The sequence below is a fragment of the Heptranchias perlo genome, chromosome 5, assembly GCF_035084215.1.
Source record: "Heptranchias perlo isolate sHepPer1 chromosome 5, sHepPer1.hap1, whole genome shotgun sequence".
NCBI classification, from domain to species: Eukaryota; Metazoa; Chordata; class Chondrichthyes; order Hexanchiformes; family Hexanchidae; genus Heptranchias; species Heptranchias perlo.
This window is the reverse complement of record NC_090329.1, coordinates 23579488-23605600: the sequence shown is the minus strand read 5'-3', so window position 1 is coordinate 23605600 and position 26113 is coordinate 23579488. Positions and strand designations below refer to the sequence as shown.

Here is a 26113-nt window from a genome sequence, read left to right as displayed (position 1 = left end):
TTAAATCTATGTTCTCTGGTTCTTGACCCTTCTGCCAATGGGAACAGTTTCTCTCTATCTGCTCTGTCTAGACCCTTCATGCTTTTGAATACTTTTATCAAATCTCCTCGCAACCATCTCTATCCCAAGGAGAACAACCCCAGCTTTTCTAGTCTAACCACGTAACTAAAGTCCCTTATCCCTGGAATCATTCTGGTAAATCTCTTCTGCACCCTTTCTAAGGCCGCCCTTGCCACCAGCCTGTCTGTATCCTCTTGAAGTCGATCACTATCCTCCTTACTGTTTACTACCCTTCCAAGTTTTGTATCATCTGCAGATTTTGAAATTGTGCCCTGTACACCCAAGTCCAAGTCATTGCTATATATCAAGAAAAGCAGTGGTCCTAGCACCAACCCCTGGGGAACACCACTGTACACCTCCCTCCAGTCCGAAAAACAACCATTCACCACTATTCTCTGTTTCCAGTCCCTTAGCCAAATTTGTATCCATGTTGCTACTGCCCCCTTTATTCCATGGGCCCAATCTTGATGATAAGCCTACCGTGCAGCACTTTATGAAATGCCTTTTGAAAGTCCATATAGACCACATCAACTGCATTGCCCTCATCTACCCTCTCTGTTACCTCATCAAAAAATTCTATCAAGCTAGTTCTACATGATTTGCCTTTAACAAATCCATGCTGGCTTTCCCTAATCAATCCACCCTCGTCCAAGTGACTGTTAATTCTGTCCCGGATTATCGTCTCTAAAAGTTTCCCCACCACTGAGGTTAAACTGACTGGCGTATAGTTGCTGGGTTTATCCTTACACCCTTTTTTGAACAAGGGTGTAACATTTGCAATTCTCCAGTCCTCTGGCACCAACCCCCCACCCCGTATCTATGGATGTTTGGAAGATTATGGCCAGTACCTCCACAATTTCCACCCTTACTTCCCTCAGCAACCTAGGATGCATCCCATCCAGACCGGGTGACTTATCTCCTTTAAGTACAGCTAGCCTTTCAAGTACCTCTTCTTCATCAATCTTTAGCCCATCCAGTATCTCAACTATATCTTCCTTTACCGAGACTCTGGCAGCATCTTCTTCCTTGGTAAAGACAGATACAAAGTACTCACTTAGCACCTCAGCCATCCCCTCTGCCTCCATGAGTAGATCTCCTTTATGGTCCCTTTTCGGCCCCACCCCTCCTCTTACTACCTGTTTACTGTTTACATGCCTGTAGAAGACTTTTGGATTCCCTTTTATGTTGGTTGCCAGTCTATTCTCATACTCTCTCTCTGCCCCTCTTATTTCCTTTTTCACTTCCCCTCTGAACTTTCTATATTCTGCATGATTCTCACTTGTGTTATCCTCCTGACATCTGTCATACACCCCTTTTTTCAACTTACTCACTATCTCTTTTGTCATCTAGGGAGAGCTCTGCCTTTAGTTGCCCTACCTTTCTGCCTCGTTGGAATGCACCCAAACCATCTCCTCCTTAAAGGCAGCTCACTGTTCAATTACAGTTTTACCTTCCAATCTTTGATTTCAGTTTACCCGGGCCAGATCTGCTCTCATCCCATTGAAATCGGCCCTCCTCCAATGAGTATTTTTTACTTTAGAGTGGTCTGTGTCCTTTTCCATAGCTATTCTAAACCTTATGATACTATGATCGCTGCTCCCTAAATGCGCTCCCACTGACACTTGCTCCACTTGGTCCACCTCCCTAGAATCAAGTCTAGCAATGCCTCCTTCCTCGTTGGGCCGGAAACATACTGGTTAAGAAAGTTATCCTGGACACATTTCAAAAATTCCTCCCCTTCTGTGCCCCTTATATTATTATTGTTATCCCAGTCTATATTAGGATAGTTGAAGTCCCCAGTTATCACTACTCAATAGCTTTTGCACCTCTCTGTAATTTCCCTGCAAATTTGCTCCTCTATATCCTTCCCACTAGTTGGTGGCCTATAAAATATACTCAGTAGTGTGATGGCACCTCTTTTATTTCTTAACGCTAACCAAATATAGTCTGTCTTTGACCCCCTCCAGGACATCCCCTCTCTCCAGTACTGCAATTTTCTCTTTAATACTGCCACCTTCCCTCCTTTCTTTCCTTCCCTATCTTTCCTGAACACCTTGTATCCAGGAATATTTAGTACCCAATCCTGATCTTTTTTGAGCCAGGTCTCCATTATCACCGTGACATCATATTCCCATGCGGCTATTTGCTCCTGCAGCTCACCAACCTTGTTTTTGATATTTAAAGAGTGCAAACGAAGCAATGCTCAATAGTACTGTAAGCACAAGTAGCTGATAAAGGATTTTCATATGAGTGTATGTCTTATAACACACCATTTCCTGGTGTAATAATCTCTGTCAAAGGTCATTGAATCAGTTCTTAAGTTGATCAACAGGACAGTTCGGGGCAAGATTAATCAAGTCATAAGTGCTGAGAATATGGAACTTGCTACCACATGGAGTGATTGAGGCGAATAGCATAGATATATTTAAGGGGAAGCTAGATAAGTACATGAGGGAGAAAGGAATAGAAGGATATGTTGATAGGGTTAGGTGAAGTAGGGAGGGAGGAGGCTCGTATGGAGCATAAATACCGGCATGGACTAGTTGGGCCGAATGGCCTGTTTCTGTGTTGTAAAATTCTATGTAATGTTTTTAATTCTTTTCACTGGTGTAAACTTCCAGCATTGCAGCCCGTAAATTGGTTAAACCCATGGCCCGATAGATCTTGTTAGTTTGAATCAGAGTTGTCACTGTTCATCTCCCGGGATGAGCTATTTGCAAGAATGGCACCTGTTCTAAACTAGGTTCTGCTTGCAGGTTTTGACTTTGGAATGCGGCAGAATGGAGAAAGAGTGAATCATGTAAACCTTCCACCGTGGGCTCGCAACGACCCCCGGCTGTTCATCCTGATTCACCGCCAAGCTTTGGAGTCAGATCAGGTTTCACAAACTATTTGCAATTGGATTGACCTGGTGTTTGGAAACAAGCAAAAGGGCAGAGCTGCAGTTCATGCTATTAATGTCTTTCATCCTGCGGTGAGTGTCCACCCCTCTCAATTCTCAGATGATTGTGAAACCAGCTATCGTATGCAAAGTACGCTAAACCTTCTGTGAGCAGTTGGCTCCAATGTTCCCAGCATATTTACAGTACAAAAAATAGTTTTGTAGTACAATTTTTGCACAGCATTGCAATTAGGATAACAGATGCTGAGGTGCTGAGTTTAAAAAAAACTGAATTTTTAAAATGTCATATAAACTGGGAAAAAAAATCCACTTTAATGCTTGATTGAAGTGAAAAACGCCTCAACCCCTAGCTGCTAGGAGGTGTGCTACAAGTGCTTTTAAACAATTGCCTGTGTGATTTTCTGACCTCTCCACAGCAACATGACCAAGATTTGGAGGCCAACAGCTTGAAGAATAAAATTTGCATCCTGTATCTCTACCTTTGCACCATTGGTGCTCCAAAACACAATGCCACTGCTCCTGAGTTTTAATTCAATTAGAGTTAGTCTGAGATGCTCGTTGATTAGGAGCACTGTTGATGATAATGAGGTGGAGATGCCGGTGATGGACTGGGGTTGACAATTGTAAACAATTTTACAACACCAAGTTATAGTCCAGCAATTTTATTTTAAATTCACAAGCTTTCGGAGATTTTCTCCTTCCTCAGGCAAATGTTTCATATAAATCTCCGAAAGCTTGTGAATTTAAAATAAAATTGCTGGACTATAACTTGGTGTTGTAAAATTGTTTACAGATGATGAGAAGACACTTGATATGCTAAGAGTTGAGTAGAATGTGCCCCATTATGTTCTCCGCACCATGCACTATTCTCTCCAAAAATCTGGACAGATGACCTGCTCCTCGACCTCTGGCACTACTACTTCCACTTAATTTTCCTCCTCCTCCTCCACCATATAGGTCTCCCTTATATGAAACAACTCAACGCATGGGGAAATCAGCGCATAACCACATCATACCGCTTCATGCCACAGCACAGTTGATCTATCAATACACAGGCCTACCGTGTTTTAAAACACAACCAATAAATTTGGTGCATTAAAGTGAGCTGCCACTTATAGTGACAGACTATATCAGAATTTGGCATTGCAGTGGAAATAATACAAAGAATGATGGATTTTAGCCCTGAAATCACTCCTGTGTTTCTACTGTACATGTAATGTGCACAGTCAGAGCTATGGGGAAGGAGCAGGGGAGTGGGACTAATTGGATAGCTCTTTCAAAGAGCCGGCACAGGCATGATGGGCCGTATGGCCTCCTTCTGTGCTATATGATTCTATAATAATCTGGTGTGGAGTTCATGGTGTGATTTTATCCCATTTGGCTCTGTTGTTTTAACCGATCATGTGGCTTTCTATGTAGTTGATGTGTGACATCCATACTGATGAATTAACAGTTGTGATGTAGTCACTTCACTGCAAATTTAGCAAGTGATGACCCACACTTGCACCAATTGATCAAAATAATACATCTAGAAATCTTCGATCATCACTGAGAAAGAGGGGAGTCTCGTGGGGAGTGAAAGAAAGGTACTTTTAAAAAAAAAATTGTCTCCTTCCTCTCTTTTCTCCCTCCCCCTTTTCCCTCAAAACAAAGCTGTTAAAAAAAAAACTTGTTTCAAAGACCTCCTGTAGGAGAAATACTCTCAGTTGTGGCAGTCTAAAAGAAGCCTCATTGAGATTTTCCATGCTGGGTTTCCCATTGAAAAAGACAAGGTTGCATGATTTATCTGGATCCATTTCCAGCCAGCTTCCATAGTGATTGGAGATCTGCTGGCCCTGAATGCTGATTGTGGTGTAAATGCAACTGGGTGATCAGCGCCAGCCATGGCTTAGGAAGGGTGCTGATCCTCCCTGACTGTAGTGGGAAACTGGCTGGAGATGGGCCTTCCTGAGGTATCATACAGCTAGGTGAGCATGAAGTAGCTTTTATACTGATGCAGCCAAGAATATAATAAATTACTTTTTTTTCAGTTGCCTCTTAGTGACATTCCCTTTGACCATAAGAACATAAGCAATAGGAGTAGGAGTTGGCCATACAGCCCCTCGAACCTGCTCCACCATTCAGTAAGATCTTCGACCTCAACTCCATTTTCCTGCCTGATCCCCATATCCCTCGATTCCCTTAGAGTCCAAAAATGTATCGATCTCCGTCTTGAATATACTCAACGACTGAGCATCCACAGCACTCTGGAGTAGAGAATTCCAAATATTCACCACCCTCTGAGTGAAGAAATGCCTCCTCATCTCAGTCCTAAACATCCGATCCCTTATCCTGAGACTATGTCCCCTAGGTCTAGACACTCCAGCCAGGGGAAACAGCCTCTCGGCATCTACCCTGTCAAGCCCTGTTATATGTTTCAATGAGATCACCTCTCATTCTTCTAAACTCCAAGAGAGTATAGGTCCATTCTACTCAATCTCTCCTCATAGGACAACCCTCTCACCTCAGGAATCAATCTAGTGAACCTTCGTTGCACTGCCTCTAAGGCAAGTATGTCCTTTCTTAAGTAAGGAATCTTACAACACCAGGTTATAGTCCAACAAATTTATTTTAAAATCACAAGCTTTCGGAGATTATCCCCTTCGTCAGATGAATGAGTGAAAAGGTTCTCAAATCGCATATCTTATACTAGGCTGGGACAGCATCACACCAATCAAAAGGTGTCGTTATTCAAACAGGCCAGTCACGGAGAACAGCACGTCCCAGTACACTGGATATACATTGTGTCAATTACACAGTGTACTGGGACGTGCTGTTCTCCGTGACTGGCCTGTTTGAATAACGACACCTTTTGATTGGTGTGATGCTGTCCCAGCCTAGTATAAGATATGCGATTTGAGAACCTTTTCACTCATTCATCTGACGAAGGGGATAATCTCCGAAAGCTTGTGATTTTAAAATAAATTTGTTGGACGATAACCTGGTGTTGTAAGATTCCTTACATTTGTCCACCCCAGTCCATCACAGGCATCGCCACATCATGGCTTTCTTAAGTAAGGAGACCAAAACTACACAGTACTCCAGATGTGGTCTCACCAAAGCCCTGTCCAATTGCAGCAAGACTTCCTTACTCTTGTACTCCAATCCCCTTGCAATAAACGCCAACATACCATTTGCCTTCCTAATTGCTTGCTGTACCTTACCTGCATGCTAACATTCTGTGTTTTGTGTACAAGGACACCCAAGTCCCTCTGAACACCAACATTTAATAATTTCTCACCATTTAAAAAATATTCAATTTTTCTATTTTTCCTACCAAAGTAAATAACCTCACATTTCCCCACATTATACTCCATCTGCCACCTTCTTCCCTACTCACTTAACCTGTCTATATCCCTTTGCAGACTTTTTGTGTCCTCCTCACAGCTTACTTTCCCACCTAGCTTTGTATCATCAGCAAACTTGGATACATCACACTCAATCCCTTCATCTAAGTCATTAATATAAATTGTAAATAGCTGAGGCCCAAGCACTGATCCTTGCGGCACTACACTAGTTACAGCCTGCCAACCCAAAAATGACCCATTTATCCCTACTCTCTGTTTTCTGTCCGTTAACCAATCCTCTATCCATGCTAATATATTACCCCCAATCCCATGAGCCCTAATCTTGTAGAACAACCTTTTGTGTGGCACCTTATCAAATGCTTTTTGAAAATCCAAATATACTACATTCACTGGTACCCCCTTATCTATCCTGCTAGTTACGTCCTCAAAAAACTTTAATAAATTTGTCAAACACGATTTCCCTTTCATAAAACCGTGTTGATTCTGCCTAATCATATTATGATTTTCTAAGTGCCCTGTTACTAAGTCCTTAACAATAGATTCTAGCATTTTCCCTACTTCTGATGTCAGGCTAACTGGCCTATAGTTCCCTGTTTTCTCTTTCCTTCCTTTCTTGAATAGTGGGGTTACATTTCCTACCTTCCAATCCACGGAGACCATTCTAGAATCTAGGGAATTCTGAAAGATCAAAACCAATGCATCCACTATCTCTGCAGCCACCTCTTTTAAAACCCTAGGATCAGGTCCAGGGGATGTGTCAGCTTTTAGTCCCATTAATTTTTCTAATACTTTTTCTTTACAAATCTTAATCACTTTAAGTTCCTCCCTCTCATTAGACTCTTGGTTCCCCACTTTTTCCGGAATGTTTTTAGTGTTTTTCGAAGAACTGATCCAATGTATTTTTAGACCAATAGACACAAGAACCAATATCTTAATCGATTTTACAATGAGCTTAATCCATATTTTGCTGATAGACATACTTTGGCATGGACGTCTCTGCTGTTGAAGACCCGGTACAAAGACGAGCCCTGGAGACTATGATCAAGACCTATGGTCAGACACCTCGCCAGCTCTTCACAGCTACCCATCCAAGCAGGCATGGACCTAGACTCTCAATGGAGGGGGAGCTGCCTGCAGCTATGGGTCTCCTCGTGCAGTTTGCTTTCAGAGAGAGCAGAGAGCACACCAAGGAAGTCATCTATCCGGTATTTGCCATTGCCTCTTCTGTGTTATAAATGCTTCTTCAACTTTCAAATTTAGGAGCAGTTAACTTTTTAATGAGCTAGTTTAGGATTTCTATGTGTATTTATAATCAGTGTCTGTTTTTCGTTAGAAAGTGCAGCTGATCTGTAAAAATAAGATGCTTCTACAACTTTTAATTCTTAGTGAAGTCACTTGATTTATTTTCCGAATTGTCTGCTTTTTCAGTTTCATTTTTACCAGGTAGTTTCTTACGTTAATCATTTAATTTTATTCAATAAAACACAGGAATATCAGTCTTTGCCTTATCAGAGGTCTTTTGCTCTTCTAACTGAAAGATTTCCTTCATTTAAAAGCTTGTAAAATTTTAATTATCTATTTAATCATCAATTAAATGAGACTGCAGGCTTGGTAATTACCAATAGCAGAGCACCTGCTAACCATATATGAAAGTCGTTTTTGGACAAAAATGCTCAAAGGGGACCTGCAATGATTGATTTTATTTCTTTAATCTCGTGGTCTGTGTTCCAGAGTCCTTTGCCATGGATTAAAGGGCTGAAGTGGGGCGAGTATGTGGGTTCCCCCAGTGCACCAGATCCTGTGGTTTGCTTCAGTCAGCCCCATGGAGAACAGTTTGGGTCACTGCTCGCATTGCCAACCAGAGCCATCTGTGGTCTGTCAAGAAAATTTTGTCTCATGATGATATACAGCAAAGAGCAAGGTATGGAATGGATTCATAGTTTTCTTTACTCTGCAAAAGATTTTCAGGAATTCATAGAAATACATCGAATTTACAGCAACAGGCCATTCGACCCAACTGGTCTATGCCGTGTTTAAGCTCCACATGAGCCTCCTCCCTCCCTACTTAATCTAAACCTGTCAGCATATCCTTATATCCCTTTCTCCCTCATGTACTCATCTATATTCCCTTTGAATATATCTATGCTATTCACCTCAACCACTCCATATGGTAGCAAGTTCCACATTCTAACTACTCTGGGTAAAGAAATTTCTCCTGAATGCCTTATTGGATTTATTAGTGACTATCTTATATTTATGGCCTCTGATTTTGGTCTCCCCTACAAGTGCAAACATGTTCTCTACGTCTACCCTATCGAACCCCTTTCATAATTTTAGAGACCTCTATCAGGTCACCTCTCAGTCTTCTCTTTTCTAGAGAAAAGAGCCTTAGTCTGTTCAGCCTTTCCTGATAGTTGTACCCTCTCAGTTCTGGTATCACCATATTTATTTCAATCTTAATTTTAGGTGTTCGGAGCATGCACAGTACAGACATCCAGTGGTCAGCCATTTTGAGTTGGGGTTATGCTGATAACATGCTAAGACTGAAAAGCAAACAAAGTGAGCCCCCAATCAACTTCATTCAGTGTTCTCCTTTACATCAGGTATGTAGTCTACTCTTTAAAAGAGACAGTGTAGTTTCTTGCTGTCTATAGGCTTATTTTCAATTAGCAATGTGCAACTTTTTGTTTACTCATTTCTGCCTTTTCATAAACTGTGTAATGAAATTAATCAAAGAACCAAATGTTACAGAAAATGGATGTCATTATTGATGGCATTTACCCAATTTCTTAAGCAAACTCATTACTTTGGAGCGATGCGGTTAAGTATTTTTTAAACTAATATAAAATGATTGCTTCCATTCTTACCTGTCCCCATAGTTAGAGCATCGACAACAATGGCCTCTCTTCCTGCCCCCATACCATTATCTTCTGAATCCCTCAAGGATATATCCTTGGTTCCCTCCTCTTATCTACATGCTGCTCCTTAGCAACGTTATCCATAAACATGAGATTACATAGAATTACATAGAACGTACTGCACAGAAACAGGCCATTCAGCCCAACTGGACTATGCCAGTGTTTATGCTCCACACAAACCTCCTCCCACCTTACTTCAACTAACCCCATCAACATATCCTTCCATTCCTTGCTCCCTCATGTATTTATCTAGCTTCCCCTTAAATGCATCTATGCTACTCTCCTCTATGTGATGGCGAGTTCCACATTCTCACCACTCTCTGGGTAAAGAAATTTCTCGGGAATTCCCTATTGAATTTATTAGTGACTATCTTATATTTATAGCCTCTAGTTCTGGTCTCCCCCGCAAGTGGAAACATCTTCTCTAGTTCTACCCTATTGAACCCTTTCATAATCTTAAAGACCTCTATCAGGTCACCTCTCAGTCTTTTTTCTAGAGAAAAGAGCCCCAGCCTGTTCAATCTTAAGGATTGTTAAGATTATTTTAAGGATTACTTAAACCTTTATAAATCACTGGTTAGGCCTTAGCTGGAGCATTGTGTCCAGTTCTGGGCACCACACTGTAGGAAAGATGTCAAGGCCTTGCAGAGGAGATTTACTAGAATAATATCAGGAATGAGGGACTTCAGTTATGTGGAGAGACTAGAGAAGCTGGTATTGTTTTCCTTACAGCAGAGAAGGTTAAGGGGAGATTTAATATAGAGGTGTTCAAAATTATCAAGGGTTTAAAGGCGAAACTGTTTCCACTGGTGGGAGGGTCGGTAACCAGAGGACACAGATAAGGTAATTGACAAAAGAACCAGAGGGAAGATGAGAATGGTTTTTACGCAGCAAGTTATTATGATCTGGAATGCTCTGCCTGAAAGGGTGGTGGAAGCAGATTCAATAGTAACTTTCAAAAGGGAACTGGATAAATACTTGAAAAGCAAAAATTTGCAGGGCTATGGGGAAAGAGCAGGGGAGTGGGATAAATTGGATAGCTCTTTCAAAGAGCTGGCATGGGCACGATGGGCCGAATGACCACCTTCTGTGCTGTATCATTCTATGAACTTACACATGTACACTAATGACACCAAACGTTACCTCTTCACCATTACCTCTGTGTTGTCATATTGCTTGTCTGACATACAGTCTGTTATCCAGTGCTTACATAGGTCTTCACGTAGTCAATTGCAATTCTATCTAATAGTTTGACAAAATATTGAATAAAGATAAATACACACTGTGGTTTGAAAGAAATTACAGAATTTGAAAGTTTATATCAATACGTTTTAAGAGCAATGTCTTGGCTCCTGTTTTTAAGGGTCAAGGTCTTTTTTTTTTTAACCTGGTTATAAATTTTCCAATCAATGGCTTCTTTTCAGGTTACGAGTTGTGCGTGGGTGCCTGACAGTTGCCAGCTCTTCACTGGCAGTAAGTGTGGAGTGATTACTGCGTACTCAAACAGATTCACCAGCAGCATGGTATGTGTATAAGACACACTGTGTAGAGCCTGCCAGCTGCTTTCTGGATGGAAGTTTTAACATTTTTCTGTCTTCATTTATGTGACTAATTATTAGAGAGAATTCTCACTGGTCTATTTCAGGTAATTAATATTACTGCAATTTATTGAAAATTTGAACCAAAGATTTTCACTTTTTGTTGGGATTTTGTTAAAACCCAATTACTGTCACCCGTGACTCAGTGGTAGCACTCTCACCTCTACATCAGAAGGTTGTGTGTTCAAGCCCCACCCTGGAGACTTGAGAGCATAATTTAGGCTGACACTCCAGCGCAGTACTGAGGGAATGCTGTACTGTCGGAAATGATTTCTTTCGAATAAGATGTCAAACTGAGGCCCCGTATGCCCCCTCAGGTGGATGTAAAAGATCCCATGGCACTATTTCAAAGAAGAGCAGGGGAGTTCTCCCCATTGTCCTGGACAATATTTATCCCTCAACATTCACTAAAACAGATTATCTGGTCGTTATCTTATTGCTGGGATCTTGCTGTGCATAAACTAGCTGCCACGTTTCCTACACTACCATGGGACTACATTTTAAAAGTACTTCATTGGCTGTAAAGTGCTTTCGGACGTCCTGAGGCATGAAAGGTGCTATATAAATGCAAGTCTTTCTTTCCTGGACACGAACTGTATTTGCTGCGCAGTGATTAGTGGAGATTTAGGAAAGTAAATATTGACAGTGTGGGATGGGACATTGACAATTTGCTGTGTTTCTATTTTTTAGTCTTCAGAAATCGAAGTGGAATCGAAAGTCTACTTGTATGGTCACACTGCAGAAGTAACCAGCCTGTGTGTCTGCAAACCATACAGCATTCTGATCAGTGTCAGCAATGATGGGACCTGCATTATATGGGATTTGAACAGGTACAAAAAAAAATCCTTCAAACTTCTCCAACAATTGTGTTTAGGTTTTGCATGTTGCATTCAAAGAAGAAACGTCTATATCAATGAATGAAATATTGGAATAGGTAAACTTATGTGTTATAGAGGTACACGGTTCTGTGGAATTAACTGTGGTGTGCACCACCAGTCTTCGTTCAACATGACATATACAAAGTCCCGTTGCTGCAAGAGATGCCAAATCACCATCGTCAATACTACAGAGCAATTCAATGCTCACATGCAACCAAGTTATCTTCATACATTATCTTTAAGAAGATGTTGCCTATGGTTAAATTTCCATGGGACAGTTATCTGAGGGACCATCCTAAGGGATGGATGTGACCTGACGCTGGATTGGATCAGGGCCGTAGGCTGTCAGACTTGGTGCTGTGCTTTAACACTGGGTGTTCACTGCTTGTCCTCAAATCATAGAATTATAGAAAGGTTACAGCAAGGAAGGAGGACATTCAGCTGATCGAGTCCATGCCGGCTCTATGCAAGAGCAATTCAGCTAGTCCCACTCTCCCGCCCTATCCCCATAGCCCTGCAATTTTTTTCCTTTCAAGTACTTATCCAGTTCCCTTTTGAAAGCCACGATTGAATCTGCCTCCACCACCCCCTCTGGCAGTGCATTCCAGATCACAACCACTCACTGTGTAAAAAGGTTTTTCCTCATGTCACCTTTGGTTCTTTTGCCAATCACCTTAAATCTATGTCCTCTGGTTCTTGACCCTTCCACCAATGGGAACATTTTCTCCCTATCTATTCTGTCTAGACCCTTCATGATTTTGAAAACCTCTATCAAATCTCCTCTCAATCTTCTCTGTTCCAAAGAGAACAACCCCAGCTTCTCCAGTCTATCTACGTAACTAAAGTCCCTCATCCCTGGAATGATTCTTGTAAATCTTTTCTGCACCCTCTCTAAGGCCTTCACATCTTTCCTAAAGTGTGGTGCCCAGAACTGGACACAATACTCCAGTTGTAGTCGAACCAGTGTTTTATAAAGATTCATCATGACTTCCTTGCATTTGTACTCTATGCCTCTATTTATAAAGCCCAGGATCCCGTATGCTTTCTTAACTGCTTTCTCAACCTGCCCTGCCACCTTCAATGATTTGTGCGCATATACCCCCAGATCTCTCTGTTCCTGAACCCCTTTTAGAATTGTTTATACCCTCTAGTTTATATTGCCTCTCCTCGTTCTTTCTACCAAATGTATCACTTTGCATTTTTCTGCGTGAAATTTCATCTGCTGAGTGTCCGCCCATTTCACCAGCCTGAATATATCCTCTTGAAGTCTATCATTATCCTCCTCTCTGTTCTCTACACTTCCAAGTTTTGTGTCATCTGTAAATTTGGAAATTGTGCCCTGTGCACCCAAGTCCAAGTCATTAATATATATCAAGAAAAGTAGTGGTCCTAGTACCGACCCCTGGGGAACACCACTGTACACCTCCCTCCAGTCCAGAAAACAACCGTTCACCACTACACTGCTTTCTGTTACTTAGCCAATTCTGTATCCATGCTGCTACTGCCCCCTTTATTCCATGAAGCTTCAATCTTGATGACAAGCCTATTATGCGGCACTTCATCAAACGCCTTTTGAAAGTCCATATACACTAATCAACCGCATTGCACTCATCTACCTTCTCTGTTACCTCATCAAAAAAGTATATTTAAACGTGATTTGCCTTTAACAAATCTGTGCTGTTTTCCCTAATCAATCCATACTTGTCCAAGTGGCTGCTAATTCTGGACCGGATTATTGTTTCTAAAAGTTTCCCCACCACCGAGTTTAAACTGACTGGCCTGTAGTTGCTGGGTTTATCCTTGCACCCTTTTTTGAACAAGGGTGTAACATTTGCAATTCTCCAGTCTTCTGGCACCAACCTCATATCTAAGTCATTCATATCCCACCCAATATGTCTGTGAAGATGTCCTCTATAAGGTGGGGAACTGATTACCAATGCAAGCCCTTCAAGAATTTATCATTGGTAGCAGCAGTTACAACGTCACAAGTTAAAAAGCATTTCTTTGGCTTCAGACAAGGCACTTGGAGATATGAAGCGTATGTATCAAAGGGACTTATTGTTTAGAAGGATGAAGCTAATTAACAGAATGTTTAATTGGCAGATAATTAAGAGAGACTCCCTAAACAAGCTGTGTTCAGACAGAGGAGCAACACTCTTGCAGCATTGGACCATCGACAGTCTGTACCAATGAATGGGGGGGACTTCTGCTTTGTGCCTACAATTCCTAAGCTACAGAGTTGACAGTCTGTCTTTCAGTTGTGGAGAGATACTGAATGAAAAACAGTTGCGGGCACACAGGAAGAGAATTTTAACAGAGGGGAGGAGAAAGAGGAGCAGCGAGGGGAGGGGAACAGGAGGAAGGGGAGCAGTGAGGGGAGGAGAACAGGAGGAAGCGGAGTAGTGAGGGGAGGGGAAGGGGAGGAGTGAGAGGAGGGGAAGGGGAGGAAGGGGACCCCGTGAGGGGAGGGGAAGGGGAGGAAGGGGACCCCGTGAGGGGAGGGGAAGGGGAGGAAGGGGACCCCGTGAGGGGAGGGGACGGGGAGGAAGGGGACCCCGTGAGGGGAGGGGAGGAAGGGGACCCCGTGAGGGGAGGGGAGGAAGGGGACCCCGTGAGGGGAGGGGAGGAAGGGGACCCCGTGAGGGGAGGGGAGGAAGGAGAACGGTGAGGGGGGAGGGGAGGAAGGGGAACGGTGAGGGGGGAGGGGAGGAAGGGGAACGGTGAGGGGGGAGGGGAGGAAGGGGAACGGTGAGGGGGGAGGGGAGGGGGAACGGTGAGGGGGGAGGGGAGGGGAGGGGGAACGGTGAGGGGGGAGGGGAGGGGAGGGGAGGGGAACGGTGAGGGGGGAGGGGAACGGTGAGGGGGGAGGGGAGCGGTGAGGGGGGAGGGGAGGGGAACGGGGAGGGGGGAGGGAGGGGAGGAAGGGGAGCCGTGGGGGGGAGGGGATTCCACTGAGACTTTTCATTCTGTGGAGGGGGAGGGATGATGAGTTTGCCTTAGTGGGCAGGGTTCCTGTATGCGCATTTTTGTTTCGTCTGGGTTGGGGGGAGGGTTCTGCATTTTACTTCAGCGGAAGATGGGCTCCTTCAAGCAATTTTCTTTTCCTCTGGAGTTTATCTTGCTGATTCCGACATGAGTTGAGTTCAGCATGGTCTCTTTTTTGAATCCACATTCAACCATGCCTGATCACAGGTGCTTTTGAGCTCACTCTTTAACTGGCTTTTGAATTACCTTTTGGAAGTCAAGCATCTTGCAGATTTTAAAACAAAAGCTGGAAATCTGCAATAAAAACATAAAATGCTAGAAACACTCAGCAGGTCAGGCAGCATCTGTGAAGAGAGAAGCAGAGAGTTTCTCTTTCCATCATTTTCTGTTTTTATTTCAGATTTCAGATTTTATTGAAGTCCTCTGTGTATTTTTACATTTTGTGTGTTTCCAAAGGTGGATTCCTTATTTTTGCTCTAGGTTACACAATGTTATGCTCACAGTACATGGGCTATATCTTTGGTATGTTGTGACTGTACACTTTTTAATATGTAATAGATAGGCACAAAGGATTCTCTCAATGTATAACTATTGTGTTGACATCCAGTAGCAGTTTACGTTTTGCATTCACAAATATTTTGTATATATAAAGTGTCTGCTGTGGTAGAAGAGTTGAAGAGCTGAATTCCAGAGGTGAGGTGAGAGTGACTGCCCTTGACATCAAGGCAGCATTTGACCAAGTGTGGCATCAAGGAGCCCTAGTAAAATTGAAGTCAATGGGAATCAGGGGGAAAACTCTCCAGTGGCTGGAGTCATACCTGGCACAAAGGAAGATGGTAGTGGTTGTTGGGGGCCAATCACCTCAGCCCCAGGACATCACTGCAAGAGTTCCTCAGGGCAGTGTCCTAGGCCCAACCATCTTCAGCTGCTTCATCAATGACCTTCCCTCCATCATAAGGTCAGAAATGGGGATGTTCGCTGATGATTGCACAGTGTTCAGTTCCATTCACAACCCCTCAGATAATGAAGCAATCCGTGCCCACAGGCAGCAAGACCTGGACAACATCCAGCCTTGGGCTGATAACTGGCAAGTAACATTCGTGCCAGGCAATGACCATCTCCAACAAGAGTGAGTCTAACCAGTTCCCCTTGACATTCAATGGCATTACCATCGCCAAATGCTCCACCATCAACATCCTGGGGGTCACCATTGACCAAAAACTTAACTGGACCAGCCACATAAATACTGTGGCTACAAGAGCAGGTCAGAGGCTGGGTATTCTGCGGTGAGTGACTCACCTCCTGACTCCCCAAAGCCTTTCCACCATCTATAAGGCACAAGGCAGGAGTGTGATGGAATACTCTTCACTTGCCTGGATGAGTGCAGCTCCAACAACACTCATGAAGCTCGAAAGCAGCTCGCTTGATTGGCACCCCTTCCACCACCTTAAACATTCACTCCCTCCACCACCGGTGCACTGTGGCTGCAGTGTGTACCATCTACAAGATGCACTGCAGCAACTTGCCAAGGCTTCTTCGACAGCACCTCCCAAACCAGTGACCTCTACCACCTAGAAGGACAAGGGCAGCGGGCGCATGGGAACAACACCACCTGCATGATGTTCTCCAAGTCACACACCATCCTGATTTGGAAATATAGCCCCGTTCCTTCATCGTCGCTGGGTCAAAATCCTGGAACTCCCTACCTAACAGCACTGTGGGAGTACCTTTACTACACGGACTGCAGCGGTTCAAGAAGGCAGCTCACCACCACCTTCTCAAGGGCAATTAGGGATGGGCAATAAACGCTGGCCTTACCAGCAACGCCCACATCCCATGAATGAATTTTTTTTAAAACTGTGTTGTGAATATTGTTGTCTGAGAGTTGGGTGGTAGTTATTTACAGCTATTGAGTGCTCCTGTCTGTTTTCTTTGTCCTGCAGGTTGTGTTATGTTCAGAGTTTAACTGGACATAAAAGTCCAGTGACAGCAGTTTCTACAAGTGAGACAACTGGTGACAGTGCAACTGTTTGTGACTCGGGTAAGCAGAACGGAGCCTTGCCTGTTATTCAGACTGTGTCAAAAAAGCAGCAAAGTGACCAGAGAGGGATGTTACATGGCCTGCTCCCAGGATACCATCGGTCCCCTTTAGCCAGTTACTAGGAGGTTCTAGAGACTATTCAGGTGCGACTCTCCCCTCTGATTCCTCCCCCTGGCACCACCTCCCTACCGCAGCTGGGAGATGGCACAAAAATCTCTCAATCTCAGATTTTAAAATTAACAGTTGAGCTAGCATCAACTGCTGTTTGCGGAAGAGTTTTCCAAACTTCTACCACCCTTTGCGTGTAGAAGTATTTCCTAAATTCACTCCTGAAAGTCCTGGCTCTAATTTTTAGGCTATATCCCCTAGTCTTAGACTCCCCAACCAGCTGAAACAGTTTCTCTCTATCTACCCTATCAGTTCCCCTTAATATCTTGAAAACTTCGATCAAATCACCCCTTAATCTTCTAAATTCCAGGGAATACAACCCTAGTTTGTGTAATCTCTCCTCGTAATTTAAGCCTTGGAGTACAGGTATCATTCTAGTAAATCTACGGCTCCACTCCCTCCAAGGCCAATATATCCTTCCTAAGGTGCAGTTCCCAGAACTGAACACACTACTCCAGGTGTGGTTTAACCAGGGCTTTGTATAGCTGTAGCATAACTTCTACCCCTCTGTATTCTAGTCCTCTAGATAGCCTTTGTGATTATTTTCTGTATTTTAATGATCTATGCACATGGACCCCTAAGTCTCTTTGGACCTACACTGTTTCGAGCTTTTCACCATTTAGAAAGTGCTCTGATCTATCCTTTTTAGGTCCAAAGTGGATGACCTCACACTTGCCTACATTGAAATCCATTTGCAACAATTTTGCCCATTCATTTAATCTATTAATATCTCTTTGTAATTTTATGCTTCCATCTACACTGCTTACAATGCTGCCTAATCTTTGTGTCATCGGCATATTTGGATATATGGCTCTCTAGCCTGTCATCTAAGTCATTAATAAATACAGTAAATAGTTGAGGCCCCAACACAGATCCCTGTGGGACATCACTAGTCACATCCTGCCAATTTGAGTACTGAGAAGTGTAGAGGAACAGAGGGACCTTGGAGTGCATGTCCACAGATCCCTGAAGGTAGCAGGACAGGTAGATAAGGTGGTTAAGAAGGCATACAGGATACTTTCCTTAATAGCCAAGGCATAGAATGTAAGAGCGGGGAGATTATGCTAGAACTGTATAAAACACTAGTTAGGCCATAGCTGGAATACTGACTACAGTTCTGGTCACCACATTGCAGGAACAATGTGATTGCATTAGAGAGGGTACAGAGGAGATTTACGAGGATGTTGCCAGGACTGGAGAATTTTAGCTTATGATTGGATAGGCTGGTGTTGTTTTCTGTGGAACAGAGGAGGCTGAGGGGGAATTTAATTGAGGTGTATAAAATTATGAGGGGCCTAGGTACAGTGAATAGGAAGGACCTATTTCCCTTAGCAGAGAGGTCAATAACTAGGGGGCATAGATTTTAAGTGATTGGTAGAAGGATTAGAGGGGAGTTGAGAATTTTTTTTCATCCAAAGGGCAGTGGGGGTCTGGAACTCGCTGCCTGAAAGGGTAGTAGAGGCAGAAACCCTTAGCGCATTTAAAAAGTACTTGGATATGCACTTGAAGTGCCGTAACCTACAATGCTACGGACCAAGGGCTGGAAAGTAGGATTAGGCTGGATAGCTCTTTTTCGTGTGGCACAGACACGATGAGCCAAATGGCCTCCTTCTGTGCCGTAAATTTCTATGATTCTATGAATTATATCCAGTGCACACGAAGTGGGGGGTTTGTGTCATAGAATTGAATGCTGGAAGGATGCCCAGGTAAGTTTTAACTGGACAGGCACACAACCTCTTCCTGTTTAGTGTTATAATTGTGAGCCATTCCTTCAGTGTGTCCTTGTAAATTTAATTTGAAGAGTTTGTGCTGTTTAACTTCTTAAGTAACCTACCTGCACCAGTTTAAAAAGCTCAGCACCTGCTGCAGCTGCAAGGATCCACTCTGTGATTGTACCACGAAAGAAATATTTCACAAATGAAAGTGAGGTAAGTAGCTGACACCACCTGTTGCGCCATGGCAGTGGGGGGGGCGTTGGTTTGATCCCTGCACTACTGTGGTGAGATGTCAAGTGTTGTCAGGTCAGCTTGAGATGGCAAGGGGACCACCTGGAAGAGAAAGGAAGAAACCAAACAAAATACCCTTTTTAAAAAAAAATGAAGTAACAAAAGTACAGAATATAGAAATCATCAACTTGGAATAAAAATTGGTTTTCTGTTGACTGACTCATAGTTGAAGCTCTTTATTTTCTCCCAACTTTCCCCTTTGTTTCCCTCCCAGCAGCTACTTTTGTAAATCTTGTAGTACTAATGAAGACAGCAGTTTGTCCTCTGTATCATGAATTATGCCGAAGAATGACTGTCCCTTGTGCTTTCTTTCAGTTGGTGGTGGCAGTGACCTGAGGCTATGGACAGTAAATGGAGATCTCAGTGGTCATGTGCACTGTCGAGAAATAATTTGCTCTGTAGCTTTTTCCAATCAACCTGAAGGTGTATCTGTCAACGTGATTGCTGGAGGACTAGAAAATGGCGTAGTAAGGTCAGTAATGTACTGCTATAATTGAGCTACAGCTGTCTGTTTCTGTGCATCAACCTCCCCTGGAAATAGAATGCCTAGGATTCGGCACAAACTAATCTGTTTGCTTAATAAAAACTGTGCAGTTTACTCCACCAAGTCAATAGTCTGAGCATATCTGTAATATATTAATAATCTAAAGTCTCTTCCTGTCAACTTTTTCCATGCTAAGTTCCTGTGTTCAAATTTGTAATGGAACCTGCCCATGTAAACTTGTCACACTGTCATTACACCCTCCCACCAGTGGTAGCAGAAACAGGCCATTCGGCCCAAATAGTCTATGCTGGTGTTTATGCTCCACATGAGCCTCCTCCCACCCCTCTTCATCTCACCCTATTAGCATAACCTTCTATTCCTTTCTCCCTCTTGTGTTTATCTAGCTTTCCTTTAGTGAAAATATAAAAGTAAGGACAGAATGTATGACTTTAAAATGGGGCCTGAATCATATCTGCGTGTCCTGGTCCAATAATCTCCCAGCCTCTACTCCTGCTTTACCTGAAATGTACACTTGGTGTTGGCTCCCCGGGTGGAACTCAATGGGAGTTTTGACTAATATATCACCCACAAATTCACCTCTTTACCTGTGCGCTTGACATTTGCATTGAGTGTGTACACACTCGTGCAAAGTGTGTTTTGTGGCCCATTCTCACAGGGCACGCGGAAGATTATTCTACGTCCTTGATTTTCAAAAAATAGGAGTGAGCAGAGCCTTAGTGCAGACTCTCCTCAGGGTAAGGGCTGTGCTGTGCTGAATCCTCCCATGGGAGTCCCTTCCCTCCCCCCCCCCCCCCCCCACCAAACTGAGTTTGAATAGTTTACAGTGCATAAAAAGCTTGGCCTGCAGCACATTTGGTTGGTGGGGGGAGGTGTAAAATCCAGTGAGGCATTAAGGGAGAAGTTGAGGTGTTGACAGAAATGTTTCTTGATTGTTCACCAAGTTACAGAGACCTGTGGACAGTACTGCAACTTGCAATGCTGAAGGGTTGGTGGTCCCACTGAGGACATTGTATCAGGGTAGGGTGAGTCTTGGGCATGTTACTGTGGTCACATTCAGCACATTAACCTTTGACACCAATACACAAAAGGGCAAAATTACCAGTTGTGAGATCCTTGAGTGTCAAGATCACAACTATTGGTACCATGCTTACAACAGCACAGCTGTGTTGGTTAGAATGTGTCATCTGTATGGAAGATTCCAGAATGTTAAAAAGAGTCCTGTGCAATGAGCTGGAACAGAGCAAGTGAATGAAATTTAAAAACACACTCAAGCACAGCCTGTAATATCCATATCGGCAGCTGGGAAATCTGAGTGAGCTGGTGATCAGCGATACATATGTCAGTGCGCTGTTGATCTGAATAAACAGGAGCAGCCTGTCGCCCAATTTCATGGTCACTTTCAATGCCACCAGATTTTTAAAAACTGAATTCGAATTCTCAAACTGCCCTGGGGGGATTTTAACTCCTGTCCTCTGGATTATTAGTCCAGTAACATAACCACTATACCACTGTACCTGGATGTGAAGGATACCCTACAAGATAAATCTTTCCATCTCATTTGATCCCAAGTCATATACTGCATACCAACATTCATCTCCTTCTGACCTCAGTACAACCATGTGTTTGAACTCTGTGATGTCAGAGGGATGAGGTCACTTCACTTAGAATTGAACAACTTGCTGACTATTAAGGGGCCGAGCTTTCATGAATGACAACGTGCCCCCGAAACTTCCCAAAGTGGAAGCTGAACGTTTCAATGAAAAGTATTGCTGTATATTTGAGAGAAGGCTGCCGGCAGTGTTATTGTTCGAATACTTAATACGCTCATGTCAAATTCCTCTCTTTGATGTTTTCGTAGAACTGGTAATCTGTTTAAGATAAACTGGTTAACACTTCCATTAAAAAAGCAGATGAGAAATTTGATACGAGCACATTAAGCTTTTGTACACTAGCATCACTGATAGTCACTACCTGTTAGTACCTGTAGTTAATTTATAAAACTGCTTTAATGCTTCATTTGTTTTTTCATCTATGGACCCACTAAACTCCTTTTTCTCACATGGGTTTGGGCAGTTGTTTACTGTCGTGTAAAAAATGACAAGTTGACATAATATAAAACCTTTGTGTCATTCAGACTGTGGAGTACATGGGATCTGAAGCCTGTTCGAGAAATTACATTCCCTAAGTCAAACCGGCCTATTGTCAGGTAAGATTGAGAAAAATACTTTCCATGCACACTCACAGTGAAAAATCAACCACTCTTCAGTGTGAATTTACATAAATTTCCTTCTCATAGACACATTCATCTATGTTGTGCAGTGTGGGTGGTGCCACATTCAGTATTAATGTAGCCCCAAGTGTGCAGTGTATGTCCAGATTACAGTACACTCTAGGAATGGACTTGGACCAAAAGCCAAGCTCTTTTAGCTTGGTCTCATCGGGATGGACAAGGACAAACCAATTTTTGGCAGGTTGTGGCCAAGAGATGAGCTTTGTGCTTCCAATTCTGGCCTCCTGCGCATCCCTGATTATAATCGCCCCATCATTGGCAGCCATGCCTTCAGCTGTCTAGGCTAAAGCTCTGGAATTCTCTCCCTAAGCCTCTCTGCCTCTCTCTCCTCCTTTTAAGATGCTCCTTAAAACCTACCTCCTTGCACCTGTCCTAATGTCTTCTTATGTGGCTCTGTGTCAAACCTTTGTCTGAATACACTCCTGTGAAGCGTATTGGGACGTTTTACTACATCAAAGGCGCTATATAAATGCAAGTTATTGTTGATGTTCAAAAACCTATCTAACATTGGCAAATCAACAAACTGTTGGTGGAAGAAGTAAAACACTGGTGACCGTTGACTGCTGAGTTACTGTTTCAATTGTTGTCAGCTGCTTATCCAGAAAACATACAGTCCGAATGTAGTGAAGCTGAACTCTGATCTTATGGAGCAAATGTGTATAGAATGTAAGATGAAATACAGACTAGCATCCAAGAGGTTCCTATATCAATAATTGGCACATTTAATTTTGTTTTTTCCTTTTTGCAGTGGGGTAATTATTTGCTCCTTCCCTTCCCTCTCTTTCATCTCTGCCACCCCATGCACCTTCTCCACCTCAGACCACAGGCTGGAGATCTGCCACCAGCCCTTCTTTAATCCCACTCCTCAGCCTCATGAGAGTGGCTTGAGGTGACTGGCCTTTCGATTCCTTCTCTCAATCCCAGTGAAGAAGTGTGTAGCCTCCATTCAGTGCCTCTGGGTGTATGGAGGGGAATTGTGGGCAAGATCACGAATCCTCCCCTTCTGTGCCATCCTTATTCTCTCTTTGATTCTCCCTCATTTACCCCCGCCCCCTCACCGATCCCGATCCCAATGTAACACAAGAAAACATGCAGGTGACCTGCTTCCAGGTCTTTGTCAGTGTTGATATTCAACCATCCACCAGATGTGTGTGAGACGCACATTGACCTGAATCTCAATATTCATTTTTTCTCCTACTTCAGTCTCAAAATTCACCAACAGGTACAGCAAGGCCTTTGGGTGCGTTTATCAGTCTGACACCTATAGCTGCAGTATGGGCTCCAGGCTGAACTGTGCTTTCATTGTTTGGTGCCTATCTGACTGGAACTCTAACACTCGTGCTCAGGAAAGAACTCTGCAATGCCTGGATAAACACATGCTCAGATGTGTCTCCCAACAGCTAGATATGTAAACTTTCACAGCATGATGGGGGAATCCCCACTCTCTAAAAAGATCTTGCATTTATATAGCGTCTTTCACAACCTCAGGATGTCCCAAAATGCTTTACAGCCAATAAAATACTTTTGAAGTGTAGTCACTATTGTAATGTAGGAAACGCAGCAGCCAATTTGCACACAGCAAGGTCCCACAAACAGCAATCCAATAATGACCAGATAATCTGTTTTTTAGTGATGTTGGTTGAGGGATAAATATTGGCCCCAGGACACCGGGGAGAACTCCCCTGGTCTTCTTCGAATAGTGCCGTGGGATCTTTTACATCCACCTGAGAGGGCAGACGGGGCCTCAGTTTAACGTCGCATCCGAAAGACGGCACCTCTGACAGTGCAGCACTCCCTCAGTACTGCACTGGACTGTCAGCCTGGATTATGTGCTTAAGTCCCTGGAGTGGGACTTGAACCCACAACCATCTGACTCAGAGGAGAGAGAGAGAGAGAGAGAGAGAGAGTGCTACCACTGAGCCATGGCTGACACTTCCAAACATTTAAACTAAGGTCAGGTAGGTTTAAAAAGTACCCAGCAAGTCCATGTTGCCTAAACACTTTCTAAACTAGGTTTGTAAAATGGATTTATGTTCTGTGCAGTCATATCCATGCAGGGGGCGAGACTCCTTCCTCCAGGGAGCCCTCCCGCTGCTTCACTCCGGACCCTGACTGCAAAGTTACATCGAAAATTCAGCGGACGTGCAAAGCAAAATCACTACACACCGATGCAAACTTGCCATGTAAATGCAGTATGAGTGTGGCACCATTAAAAGTTACTAGAGGGCAGTCAGTCTTTGTGGAACCAGACTGCAACAAGGAGCCAATATCCTGCAGGAGAGGCAAATGAGATACATTTGTAGTTAGAATTTTCATTGTGCTGCAGGTCAGAAGACAAATGACAAATAAAATCCTGAGTTAAACATCTGGCACATTTTTGATAAATGCGCCCTTGTTTGTAATGGTTTTATTCTCCCTTCTATCCTACAGTCTCACATTCTCCTGCGATGGTCATCACCTCTACACAGCAAACAGCGACGGCACTGTGATAGCCTGGTGTCGTAAGGACCAACAGCGGATGAAGCTACCCATGTTTTATTCCTTCCTAAGCAGTTATGCTGCTGGCTAAAGACTAACCCTTGGATTTGTTTGTACCAGTCACTGTGCACGTGCCGAGCCTCCAGTGCTCTCGGGGTAGGGGGGAGATGGGGAAAATGAAGGGTCGTCCTCCCCAGTTGTAAATATTCTAAATACGGATGCCCATAAAAGGATCAGGTAGTTTCCCCCAAGCAACTAGATGAAATATGGAAACAGATCAGCGGAGCAGTTTTCATAGTTACAGTCTGCTACTTTCCTGTCCGTGATGGGAATCCTTGACTTAGTTGCATATGCAGTCCTTCAAAGTACTGTCAGTTCGTAACTGGCAAACTAAAACTCAGTTACACCAATTTAAATTTGATGTAAATTATGCAATGTTGTTAACTTTACAGAGTGCAATATTTTCTACTTCAGAATTTACATTAAGTTTCGCATACAATGCGCATGAGACCAAGCAGGTTAATGAGGTACAAGAATAACGGAACCAGTTACTTAACGGAGCATGGAATGACAATGTAGAAGCACCTTAAACCGATGTTTGTGCACGCAGCATCTATCTACGACTGCCTTGAATGTTTACAGTTCTCCTTTGCAAGTGCTGCCATTTCTCACACCTTTCCTCAAAAATGATTCTGTCTTTGTAATAATTTGATATGATGCAGATTGTTCCTTGCCCGTCACTTTTTATAACAAGCATTGAGCAGACCCCAAATTGAGTGATAAGGATTTATTTGGCTAGCGCTTACCAGATTGCATGAAAGGATAAATATAGCGTCTTAAAGTGAGTGGATGCGAGAATTTCTACACAGAAAATTATGTTGGCTTTATTGAAGATACAATACTTCTGTCAATTAGGGTGTTTGTGGTTAGGCTGTTACCCACTCGTGTTAAATACATGACCATTTATTTAAACTGGAGGGCACATTTTCCCAACTTTAAGGCTGCCACTTTCCCTCTGAAAGTTGTCTTTTGAGTACTGTTCTTAATCATATTTAAAAATAAAGAGTTGGAAAATGTGCATTTTGCAAGTTTTTGCAGGAAGTGAGGAGCTAGTTTGTCAATTGTTTTGCTGATATTTAAAACTTTAGCGAACATGTAACTTAAATTAATTTAAAAATTCATGAAACCAGTGTTCCTCAGAGTTTGAAAGTGAGCATTTGCTGTCTTTTGTACTTCTATTCCTTATAAATCTGTACAAAGTATTTGTGATGAATATTTGAACATTAAATTAACTATAATCTGAGAATCCTTTATTTTTCTCGAACTTTTATTCTATTCATTTTGTACCAATGTTTGAAGTCCGCAAACACCATGACTCTGAAGCTCCGCAGGGGTTATGCCAGGTCTGCCCCATTTTTTGAGGGTTCCACTGATCTGCTGGAGTTACCCCAGAACACTGAGCAGACCCCCACAGAATTTCAGAACCTGGGTATTTTTATACTCTGCTAGTGCTACTAGAGGCTTCGCAAAGTCACTCATCACTCCCATCCTTGCTGGACCTACTTTGACTCCCTGTCCTCCAGTGCATTCAATTTTTAATCCTTGTCTTCAAATCCCTGCATGGTCTCACCTACCCCATCTTCCCTCCAGCCTTGCATCCTCTCCTGCCCCCTTTAGTTATTTCTCTGACTGACCTTTTATGCATCTCCTCCACCCTTTCATCCCACCATTGATGGCCGACCTTTCAGCTACCGTTCAGTCCAATTCTCTGGAATGCCCCTCTAAACCCCTCTGCCTCCTTCTTTCTCCATCATGCCTCGGCGCCTGCTCGATTGTTCCTTTTATATTTTTTCTCTGTGTAAAGTGCCACTGGAAGTTTTCTACATTAAAGTTGATGTATAAAGCTGTCCTTTCCAGTTCTTTCAACAAAGATTTTA

The 26113-nt window shown here is 43.1% G+C and overlaps 1 protein-coding gene across 2 annotated transcripts in view; it reads left to right on the top strand.

Annotated features, from left to right (window-relative positions):
- The window catches only part of lyst (lysosomal trafficking regulator), a 258955-nt gene extending 233473 nt beyond the window's left edge, over positions 1-25482 (top strand). For both annotated transcript variants that reach the window (XM_067984126.1, XM_067984127.1), the window contains 10 exons: positions 2817-3034; positions 7284-7514; positions 8041-8230; positions 8776-8912; positions 10652-10750; positions 11516-11655; positions 16632-16729; positions 19219-19375; positions 21543-21614; positions 24129-25482. In XM_067984126.1, the coding sequence (XP_067840227.1) occupies positions 2817-3034; positions 7284-7514; positions 8041-8230; positions 8776-8912; positions 10652-10750; positions 11516-11655; positions 16632-16729; positions 19219-19375; positions 21543-21614; positions 24129-24267 (1481 nt within the window). In that variant the 3' untranslated portion in view covers positions 24268-25482. The remainder of the gene's footprint in view (positions 1-2816; positions 3035-7283; positions 7515-8040; positions 8231-8775; positions 8913-10651; positions 10751-11515; positions 11656-16631; positions 16730-19218; positions 19376-21542; positions 21615-24128) is intronic.
- Positions 25483-26113: the final 631 nt, after the last annotated feature.